An 11,086-nucleotide genomic window follows, 5' to 3' on the forward strand; every position below is an offset into this window, starting at 1 on the left:
TCACTATCTAAATATCATCATCGAATCTCGTAGTAGTATATTGTTCACTATTATTCGTGCCATACTCAAACGTAGAAGAATAACAAATGTAAACAGTAGTCCTTTAGAAAGAATTATTGGCACCCATGCAGGAACTGGCCATGGATTCACGAACTAGCTAGGTGTTGCAGCTAATGCTAGCGACGTCTTGAGTACCGGTGGTTTTTGTAAGAAAAGAACTAACGGATGGTCGTCTGCAGAGTGCAAGTTCATCTGTTACAAGCTAAAGTTTTAGAGTAAGCACATATACTCTAAAATCACAGCAGTTTTGAAGCTCTAGATTTTTTAAAATTCAGTTCATCGTTCGCGTCGTAGTTAGTATTTGATCTGGTAGTTACACTAGTAGATCATTCAACTAATACTGGCATATCATGCCAGTAATTTTATTAGATCTGCATTGAGCTTTTAAATCCCTGATCGGTTCGCGGAGGGTGAAAAATCAGGGAGCGGTCGGCCGGCCGGAGCCGGCATGAAGCGAAAAATCGGCGCGAACAGGCGATAACCCGGAGGTACGGAAGTCAAATTACAGTGGGCAGCCACAGCTGTCGTGTTGCTCACCTTACGGTCCACGCGCACGGACGCCTGGTTGCTCGTCACCATGACACCGTGCGTCCAAACAAATAAAATTGCACAGACCATCGTCGAACTTTCTGGATAAAACTTGTTCTTAAAACCCTGCCGTCCGGCCAGCTTCACAATGCTCCATTTGACTGGATGCAGCCTACAGCTCGTCGCGTCCGCGTCTCCGCGACGGCGACGCCAACAACAACCGTGCGCACCCGTACGTGCACATAAACGCGTACAGCAGCAACGGCACGCCTCGTTTGTCTCATCCTCGTCTCACCTCCCTGACATCGGATATATATACTGGCATATTCATTCTCCATTCTCCATCAGATTCAGACCATTTCCAGACGCGGCATTCTGAAACGTTCACCCAGCAGCAAATTAAAACTTCTTCCCTTGTTTGATCAGCCATGAACACCGCCATTTCCACACCCACCACGGCGGGATGCAAGGTTGCTAGCTACGGCGCCAGGCATGGTAGGAGGAGTAGCCACTGTCGCTCCAACGTGAAGGCGGCGGCGGCAGCAACGGCGAGCAGGAGTACCGAGTCTACCGACTACTACAAGTTGCTGTCGCTGGAGCACTCGTCGGACGTCGGCGCCGATGATGTCAAGCGAGCGTACCGGCGGCTGGCTCTGCAATACCACCCGGACGTCTGCCCACCGTCGCGCCGTGCCGAGTCCACGGAGCTCTTCGTCGAGATCCGCCGCGCCTACGAGACGCTGTCCGACCCTATCACAAGGGTACGATACGATGCCGAGCTTAGGACGGGCTACACGGCGGCGAGGCCAGCGGCGGATGGGTTCCCGAGGGACGTCTGGGAGGCGCAGCTGGGTCTGCTGCGAGCGCGGTCGGAACGACGGCAGAACGCGAGGAGGAGGTGCAGCGGCAACCGGCTCTAGGCATATGTTCATACTTTATGTTTTTATGTTGTGTAAAAGTTTATTAAAAAAACACAGATATGTAAATTTTTTACTCCTCGATTTTTTTTTTTAAAAAAAACACTTATGGAGTAGCTTGTTTGTTTCCTCCTCGAAATAGGCTTTCGCCCCACTATATTAATATAGCAACCGACCGATACAACGAAACAGCTGGGGCCGCAGCACAACCGAGCCCAAACGAAAAGAAAAAGACGAACTATATATGCCTCGAAATAGGTTGTTTGTTTTAATGTGAAATTGTTGAAAGTTTCGCGTTGTAGTCTTGTAAAGTCTGAGTTGAGCGTCGATGAACTATATATGCATTGTTGCTGAAGCTAAGTACTCCCTTCGTCCCATGAAGTTCTGTGAGATCCATGGTAGCACGATATAGCAGAGTAATAAATATGGGCATGTACTTGCTGAAAACAACTCTGGTACGATTTATGTAAACCCATCTTATATCATATTAATGAAACATGGTTCGGAAAAGACGAATAAACAGGTTTGCTTAAGAATTATTTACTATTAGCATCAACAACAGATGTTTCAATATCATGAATATTAAAGAAAGAAGAGAAGGATATTTCGAGATCATCGAAAATAAGCTACTACAATGAAAAGATTGAAAGTTTTTTTTTGTATTTATAGAATTTACATACTTGCGTACTTCTTCGACTCGAATACAAAAAACAGCAAGAAAACATATAATTATGCGATTGATAGTAGAGGCATATGTTGAATATGATTGATAGACCCAATTTTTTTCATAAAAATAAAATATTCAGTTTGACTGAACTTAAAACTTTATTATGTTTTGTAAGAAAGAAAGTGAATGCTTAGAAATGCATCTAATCTAGAGTTCATAAGTTCTACTCCATCTTGCACTTGCGAGAAGTTCTTCCCACAATGCGGCCTTCTCGTGCACGCAATCATAATTTTAGCAAAATATACACAACATATGTCTAAGCACCCATAGGAAAAAATATGATTTTTTGAAACTCAAAATTACGGTTTTCTCCGCAGTCTTGTGCTAGCCAAAGGTTGTTTCGCGCCATGCAGCCTTCTTGCATGTGAAATCATAATTTTAGCAAAAATATACAACGATATGTGTTGGCTCCCATGGAAACAGTTCATGATTTTTTGAATCTCAAAAGTATAGTTTTTGAATATTTTGAAACTTGAGTGCTACAAATCCTTGTTCACATTGCACACATTATAAATGCTACATTTTGAGGTTATAGCTTGGATCTGTACATTGAGCATCTGGACAGAATGGATGAACAACATCTTTATTGAGAGTTTATAGAAGAAGTATTAATATGTATGTATAAAATTATCACTTCTCTGAATTTTACTCTCATACTGTATTCGTTTAATACTATAGGTGTAGGTACTTTTTTATATGAATTTCGTCAAACTTATAAAATATTGACTTAGAACACTCGGGATGGGATTACCTGATCGAAGGAACTTGCTGGTTTTGGTGTCCCTGCTCCTGCGAAGAAGCTACGATACCATGCAGAGTAGAAGGGTTGGCTTCTCGACTTGATTTGGAAGGCTGATGCTGATCAGGTAACCTGGATGTTTACGATGATGTATAAATTGTGGTTAGCTTGGAATGATGCGCGAGAATCCAATCTGGTCGATGACCCCAAAGCAATTGAGACACAAGATCTGTTTTTGCTGTTCAAGAATGCGTAGCATACATAAACATGCTACTGTTCCAGCTGCAAAACCGGTGGAGCACTGGCAGCCGCCGGTAGAAGACTAGGTTAAAGTAAATGTCGATGGGGCTTTTAGAACTGTGGATGGTAACAGAGGGGGCGGCGTGGTCATCAGAGACCATCATGGTGTTTTCCAGGTGGAGCAAGCCATATTTCCCCCATGTTGCTGACGCGGAAGGGGCTGAGCTTCTAGCTTGCCGAAGGGGTCTCAAGTTAGCCCATGAGGCACAAGTTCAGAGATTGGTGTTGGAGACGGAGAGTGTCGGAATGGCAGCAAAGCTTCTAAAGGTTGATCAGGATAGGTCCTTCAATGGGCCATTGGTCGAGGAAGTAAAGAACTTGCTAAGAAGCTTTGATGTTTCTTCGGTGCGTGCGGTGCGGCGAACAACGAATGAAGTTGCGCATGTTTTAGCAAAGTTAGGCTGCGAGAATAAAATCAGTAATTCGTGGTTTGGATTAGTTCATGCCGCTGTTGAGAACCATCTTGTTCTAGACTCTGTTTCTGTCTAACATATCGTAGCTCTAATTCTCCAAAAAAAAAGGCAAATAAGTAAAGTGTAATGTTCAAATTTAAAGAGGTTGGTTAGTTATTTTCATCTAATTCGCACTAGGTACGTCAAGTCATTCTTTTTTTTTGAACAAACAGAGGGGTCAAAGAGACCCCGGTGGAGGTTTCATTGCAGATACACGTGGCTGATACAATTTACAGAGAGGCCCTTTACATCACTCGCACTAAGAACCTGGAATTTGAAGATAAGGCCCCTCATTCTTACAAAAACCACCCTAGGACTAAAGATAGAAAAGCAATCAGGTCCTAAGGCTTCTCCGCCACACGTCGCCGGCGACCTCAAAGCGTCTCCGCCAAGATCAGAGAGCAGCTCACTCGATGGCTCCGCTCCGGCGACCAGACCTGTCTACCGGCCACATCCAGGGTCCCGGGGATGCACCACTTGGTACCCTGGAGGCGTCGAGCACCGGCAGAAGGACGAGATGGCCTCCTTACTGGAGGTTACAGATGGGCCGCAACTACGGCCAAGGATCACAATGACGGCCGTCGCTGTGTGTTGCGCGCAGGAAGTAGCTCCGAAGCAGCAAGAACCTCCCCGCCACCAACCTTGAGGAGCTCCGCTACCTCGTCCGCCACCATGACGACGAGAGGCACAATAGAGTTGAAGAAGATCATGACGGAGAAACTCTCGGCGGCGCTTATTGAAGAAAATCTCGCCAGATCTGCAGCTCCCACCACACCTCCACCTTGGAGGGTCGTCGGAATGTCTCACCGGAGAGCATCTGATGCCTCGCCAGGACACCGGAGTAACTATCTTCCTCGGCATAAAGCCAGACTCCACCAGAAAAGAGAAACAAGGGGGAGAAGGAGCAAAGAGAGCCGAGGCTTCTCCTTGCCATGGATCCGGCCTGGAGAAGTCAACATAGGAGCTAAACTCCACCTCACCCCCACCAAGAATGGCAAGAGGAGGAAGAAGAACGGCTCCAAATCTGACCTCAGATTTATTCGCTGGGGAGGAAACTAAGGCAAAGAAACCTACAGCTACTAGGAGCCAGACCTCTCTCCCACCCAGCGCCGGCCACCATGGCCGCCGGCGGCGAGGGGGAGAGAGGCCGGCGATGGATTCACAGGCAGGGGTCAAGGACGAGAGGATCCACTAGGGTAAACTCCATGCGGGTACTGTGGAAAAAGTCCGTCCCGTACGTCAAGTCATTCCGTGCCTCTTTTTACAAACACTAAGCGCATTATAGACATAAACTTTCACCGCAACGTCCTAGTTTGCACGAAGATGCTTATCGAACGAATATGATAAATTTGTGTGGAACCTCACAACCTCTAAGCTTTTCACGGTGAAGTCTATGTATGAGTCTATGTATGTTGATGATGAACGGGCACACAGTTTTCTTGACAAAATATATCTGAAAATTAAAAGTACCTTTAAAGATAAAGATCTTTTTGTGGTTTCTTCATCATAAAATAATACTCACAAAAGATAACCTTGCAAAGCGTAATTGAAATGGTTGTAAAAAGTGTGCCTTTTGTGACTTGGAGGAGTCTGATTAACCATTTATTTTTCGCTTGTCCCATCGCTAGTCTAGTTTGGAGAGTAGTACACTTTACCTTTGATGTTTCTTCACCTGCTAATGTTACGAATATGTTCGGAAAGTGGATAAATGGAGTTGAGAAGCACACCAAAGCTCGAATTCGTTTAGGTGTGTGCGCTTTAGTTTGGACCCTTTGGAACTGTAGAAATGATATGGTCTTTAATAAGATTGGAACTGCTCACTTTTTACAGGTTATCTATATGGCTACCCACCGGACCCGAGAGTGATCTTACCTTTTTACAAACACTAAGCGCATTATAGACATAAACTTTCACCGCAACGTCATCGTTTGCACGAACATGCTTATCAAACGAAGATGATAAATTTGTCTGGAACCTCACAACCTCTGAGCTTTTCACGGTAAAGTCTATGTATGTTGATATGATGAACGGGCACACAGTTTTCTTGAGAAAATATATCTGAAAATTAAAAGTACCTTTAAAGATAAAGATTTTTATGTGGTTTCTTCATCATAAAATAATACTCACAAAAGATAACCTTGCAAAGCGTAATTGAAATGGTTGTAAAAAGTGTGCCTTTTGTGACTTGGAGGAGTTTGTTAACCATTTATTTTTCGCTTATACCTTTGCTAGTCTAGTTTGGAGAGTAGTACACTTTACCTTTGATATTCCTTCACCTGCTAATGTTACGAATATGTTCGGAAATTGGCCAAATGGAGTTGAGAAGCACTCCAAAGCTCGAATTCGTTTAGGTGTGTGCGCTTTAGTTTGGACCCTTTGGAACTGTAGAAATGATATGGTCTTTAATAAGATTGGAACTGCTCACTTTTTACAGGTTATCTATATGGCTACCCACCGGACCCGAGAGTGGTCTTATCTTCTTTCGGAGGCGCAGTGGGCGCCTATGAATTCTCGATGTAGCCGTCTTGAGATGGTTGCTCGGGCTATCTACAACCAGGGTGGCTAGTGGCTTTCTAGAAGATTACAGGATGTTTGAGTACACTTTCTTGTTTTACCGCTGGTTGATGTACAACTTATGTGACCCATGAGTTATAAAACTGGACCTACGAACCTATGAATAATGAAATAAATGGCTGTATGCATCATTTCAATGTAGAGACCGGGGCTTCGCTCCCGATTTCGAAAAAAAAACAGCATCGTTCGCAGACCACAAGACGAACTTAGGAACCTTCTAGATAGATGAGGCCGCGAGAAGGAGAAACGCTTTATATCACCTTGCAAAGCCAACGGTGTTTGTCCTTGCTCACATTTACAAGGGAATCAATTTACTATTTGTATTTGAAGAAAATTTCCTACCAGTGCATTTGACTCATAATAGAATTACTGAATGAGACATCGTCCCTGGCAAAATATATACTATAGTAGTATATGTTGGGGGAAACAACTAATGAATTAAACAGAATCCGTCAAAAGATATAGTCTTTGCCTTGCAATCTTGCGCGGTCTATTTTGAACATTAATTTGTCTGTAGCAATTCATCCCTATCCGCTCCTTCTCGTCGCGTCTCGTGGACTTAATTTCTACTGGGCTATTCTTCTGAAGGAGGTAAGGAAATTCTCTCTGTAGGAGGTAAGGAAATTCTTCTGAAGGCAATTGCTCAAGCTATACCAACCTATGCAATGTCAGTGTTCAAAATTCCAAAAGGAATCATCAAGGCGATCTCGGCAGCCATTGCTAGGTTCTGGTGGGGTGAAAAGGATGGAAAGAAGAGTATGCACTGGTACTCATGGTGGAAGATGTGCACTCCAAAAAAGGAGGGTGGCATGGGATTTAGGGACCTGCACTGCTTCAATCTTGCAATGTTGTCAAAGCAAATTTGGAGATTAGCTAATGATCCAACCTCTCTTTGTGCACAGGTTTTGAGTGCAAAATATTATCCTAGTGGCGATGTGATGCAGGCCACGAGGAAGAAGGGAGCCTCATTTACATGGCAAAGTTTAATGGCGGGTATGGAGACTTTTAAGAGGGGATTTATTTGGCGGGTAGGGAATGGATCTAATATCAATATTTGGTCTGATCCCTGGTTACCAAATAGTCCAACAAGGAGGATTTTTACTCCAAGGGGAGGTGTGCTATTGACAAAGGTGGAGGACCTGATAAACCCTATTACGGGTGCATGGGATGTGCAATTATTGGAAGACAATTTTATCATCAGTGATGTAAGAAGAATAGTGGCGATCCCATTGTCGAATTGGGAGTCAGAGGATATGGTGGCTTGGCACTATAACAAGAACGGCATGTTTACAGTAAAGTCAGCCTATCATGTGGAGTGGCAACATCAATATGGGAGTCGGTCAAGGAGGAATGATCAACAAAGTAGCTCTATAATAAATCCTGTGTGGGGGAAAGTCTGGAAGCTAAATGTGCCGGCAAAAGTGAAGATATTCACGTGGAGGGCGCTACATGGGATCATTCCCTGTATGTGCATTTTGGCTAATAGACATATTGAATCATCGGGACAGTGCCCATTGTGTGAGATTGCGGCAGAAGACATAAAGCATATGCTTTTCACATGTGATAAAGCACGAGAAGTCTGGCAAGCACTGGGGTTGGAGCATGTAGTACGTGAGGCGGCTCGCGTTGATCGATCGGGGTCGACAGTGTTGGAACATATTCTGACGAGGAAACATCAAGTGCCGAGTCTAGGAACCCTACCAGTACATGAAATAATAGCAACTGCGGGGTGGTTTATTTGGTGGAGACGGAGGGAAAAGAAATTTGGGGGTACCGCATCTTGCTAGCTAGCAGATCGGCGCTCTCAATAAAAGCCATGGTGGCTAACTGTGCCAGAACAAAGATTAATAGACATGGGACTATGAAGCAGGGATGGACTAAACCGCCGGCAGGTTATGTAAAGGTAAATACAGATGCAGCGGTGGATCTTGATTCAAGAGTAGCGTCTACAGGGTGCATAATTAGGGATTCCTCTGGTCAATTTTTAGCGGCCTGTAGAGCTCAGATTGAAGGGGTCTTGGATGTGGTGACGGCGGAAGCCCAAGCATTACGTGATGGGCTGCGCCTAGCGGAGAGAATTGGGTGCAACCATTTGTATATTGAGACTGATTCTCAGGAGGTGGTGGATGCGATAAAGGAGCCAGATCAGTATAGAATTGCAGGAATGCCGTATCTGGACGAGTGTCGGGAGATCGTGGCAGGGTTTGCTTCGACACGTCTAAACCATTGTGCTAGGGAGGTGAACAAAGCAGCAGATGCTATAGCTAGATCAGTAGTTGATTCTGAGTATAGTTTTTGGATAGATGATCCTCCCCTCTTTCTCTATCCACAGCTGGTGGATGATGTAACCATTCTCTGATGTAATCTTGTTAAGGAGCAGCAGGTACTTGACGCACTCTTTTCCTTCCAGGGTACCTAAGGGGACTGGAAGGTTTTTAATGAGGCGGCTTGCTGACTCAGTTATAGTAATATATTTGGTTGTTCAAAAAAAATAATTTCTACTGGGCTGGCATGGCCTGCAGTACAAGCAGAAAGTACACGTATAGCTTAGAAAAGGTCAACTAAAAGTTTAACAGATATACGCACCTTCCTACATGTCGACTGTCGTCGTGGTGAACAGACAGATGCCATAGGATGGCTTAAATTGGGGCCGAATGGACGCTAGAGGATTCGGGGGAGGGTTTGTGATCAGATGGGATGAACTTCCGGATGGTTTCCTCGAGAACTTAGCCGAGGCTAGAGGTTGAAGAAGAAAGACACAAGGAAGAACTCGCTCTAGATCACTTTCTTCATTGATTTCCACAGGTTACAGGTTGATGCCTATTCCTCTCTCCGTCTATCTGTGTTCGTCTTCTTCTCTGTGTTCGTGTCCGTGCGTGAGGAGGGCTGCCCCCTCTCCTTATATAGGGGAGAGGGTGGCTTACAGGGCAAGAAACCCTAATGGCATCTTTGACTAGACAAACTACTTTTACAAAGCTACTTTACAAAGCTACTTTAATCATAGATGACACCGGGGTCTCCTTTAATCAGGGATGCTGACGTCCTCCGGCTTCTTTCATCGTCATCCTCCTCTTTATCGTCAGCCCTTCGTTTAAAGCTACTTTGCTTAGCTCATCTTTGTCTTCTAGCTTTGGAGAGGATCTTTGACCAGCCCTGCCGACTTGCTCTGCTTTTCGGTAACCCGATGTCTTTCCTATCCGGTTCCGGTATACCTCTCCTGAGGATACCGGCTTAGCCCCGCTTAGCCAAACGCTTATCTTGCGCTCCGGTATAAACATTAAACCGGTATCTTGATGGCTCAAACCATCCGGTTTGGCATGCCTTTGGCATACCGGGGGTCATCCCCCCAACATCGACCCATCAATCGGACTGAAAATTCGATGTATCCGGTGTGTATCTGGTCGTGCACCTAAAGTAGTATTTTTTTTATTATCCGACGTACACGTTCAGAGTACATTAAGAGTTAAGACCGAAGAGTGTGTAGTCAACGGGTGATTGTTAGAGCATCCCCACTCGTTGGCGCTCCCCACGCCCAAATCCGGCGAAATTTTCGTCCGGATTGGAGGAAGATTTGGCGTGGGGAGGAGTAGTTTCCCAGCCGCGTGCCCAGGCGAAGACGATGATGCGAGTTTGAAAAACGGAAACTTGGTAAACTTCGGCTAAATTCAGGCAAATATAGACTAAATTTAATGATATTTAGACTAAAACGGGCGGAGTTAATACATAGAGGCCGAATTCGACTATATTTCGAATTCGGCTAGGGGAATTCAAATGCTAATTTTAAAACACGGCGCTCTACATGCCCAAACGGCGGTAGAACACCGTGTAGTCATCGCCGCCGTCGTCGGAGCCGTCGTCCTCGACCTTCGGCACCTTCGGCGGCGCGGCCTGGCGGCTGCTGCCCTGGCCGGCGTCTCCCCACCCCGGGGATGGCTTGTACCATTCGTCGTCCGAGGACTCGAGGTCGACGACGGGGGCAACGACGCCGGATGGAGGCGTCACAGGACGGCGGTAGCGCGCGGCGTCGTCGGCGGCGGTTGGAGCGGCGCGCGCGCGGCGAGTCGGCGTGCGGCGGCCAGGTCCATCAGCCGCCGCTGCTGCTCCGCCTCCTAGCGCTCTCACTCGCGCCTGGACCACGCCAGGGCGGCGTCCTCGGGGAGGGCGTTGTCGGCGGGCACCAGGTCGTTGAGCGACCTGGCGATCGCCTCCGCCACGGCGGCGTCCTCCGCGCGCTTCGCCTCCTCCTCGGCGAGCCTGTTTGCGGCGGCGGCCGCGGCGTCCTCCTTTTTCGCCGCCTTCCTCTTCCGCCCAGGCTGGGAGGGTTGGTCGCGGATGACGAGGGCGCCGCTGCTGCGCCTCCGGTCGGCGGCGGAGACGCCGGCTCCTTCTTGACGCGCACCGGCGTCGAAGGCGATGTCGCCTCCTCCCTCTTCACCGGCGCCAAGGATGACCTCGGCGCCGATCCGGAAGACGACGAGCTGGCAGCCATGCGCCGTGGCTGCCAGACGTTTCCCCGGCGGCGGCTCGCCGATGCCCTCGATGGAGGGGGCATCGTGAGCACCGGGAAGTTTCCGCCCTCGATGTGATCGAGGACGGCCTCGAGTGTCCGGCCCGGCGCGCTCCACCAACGTCGGCGGCCCGCGGCGTTGTTGCGCGGAGGCGGAGGCGGCGGGCCGTCGTAGGAGGCGAGCTCCCGCTCCCACCGCCGCAGGAAGTACGAGTTCCACGCCGTGTAGTTGTCGGGGTGGTGGCGTGGCTCGGCGCGCTCCTCATCCGTCAAGGTCATCCG

The 11,086-nt window shown here is 47.3% G+C and overlaps 1 protein-coding gene across 1 annotated transcript; it reads left to right on the forward strand.

The window, feature by feature from the left end:
- Positions 1-1,016: 1,016 nt before the first annotated feature.
- LOC127298088 (chaperone protein dnaJ 20, chloroplastic) lies at positions 1,017-1,508 on the forward strand. Its single transcript, XM_051328055.2, has one exon. It carries the CDS (start codon positions 1,017-1,019, stop codon positions 1,506-1,508), a length of 492 nt encoding a protein of 163 aa, XP_051184015.1.
- Positions 1,509-11,086: the final 9,578 nt, after the last annotated feature.

The sequence above is a fragment of the Lolium perenne genome, chromosome 5 (assembly GCF_019359855.2).
Source record: "Lolium perenne isolate Kyuss_39 chromosome 5, Kyuss_2.0, whole genome shotgun sequence".
Classification (NCBI taxonomy): Eukaryota; Viridiplantae; Streptophyta; class Magnoliopsida; order Poales; family Poaceae; genus Lolium; species Lolium perenne.

Bases quoted from the DNA above. Each gene is read 5' to 3' on its own strand.
- LOC127298088 (XM_051328055.2), top strand. From the start codon at position 1,017: ATGAACACCGCCATTTCCACACCCACCACGGCGGGATGCAAGGTTGCT.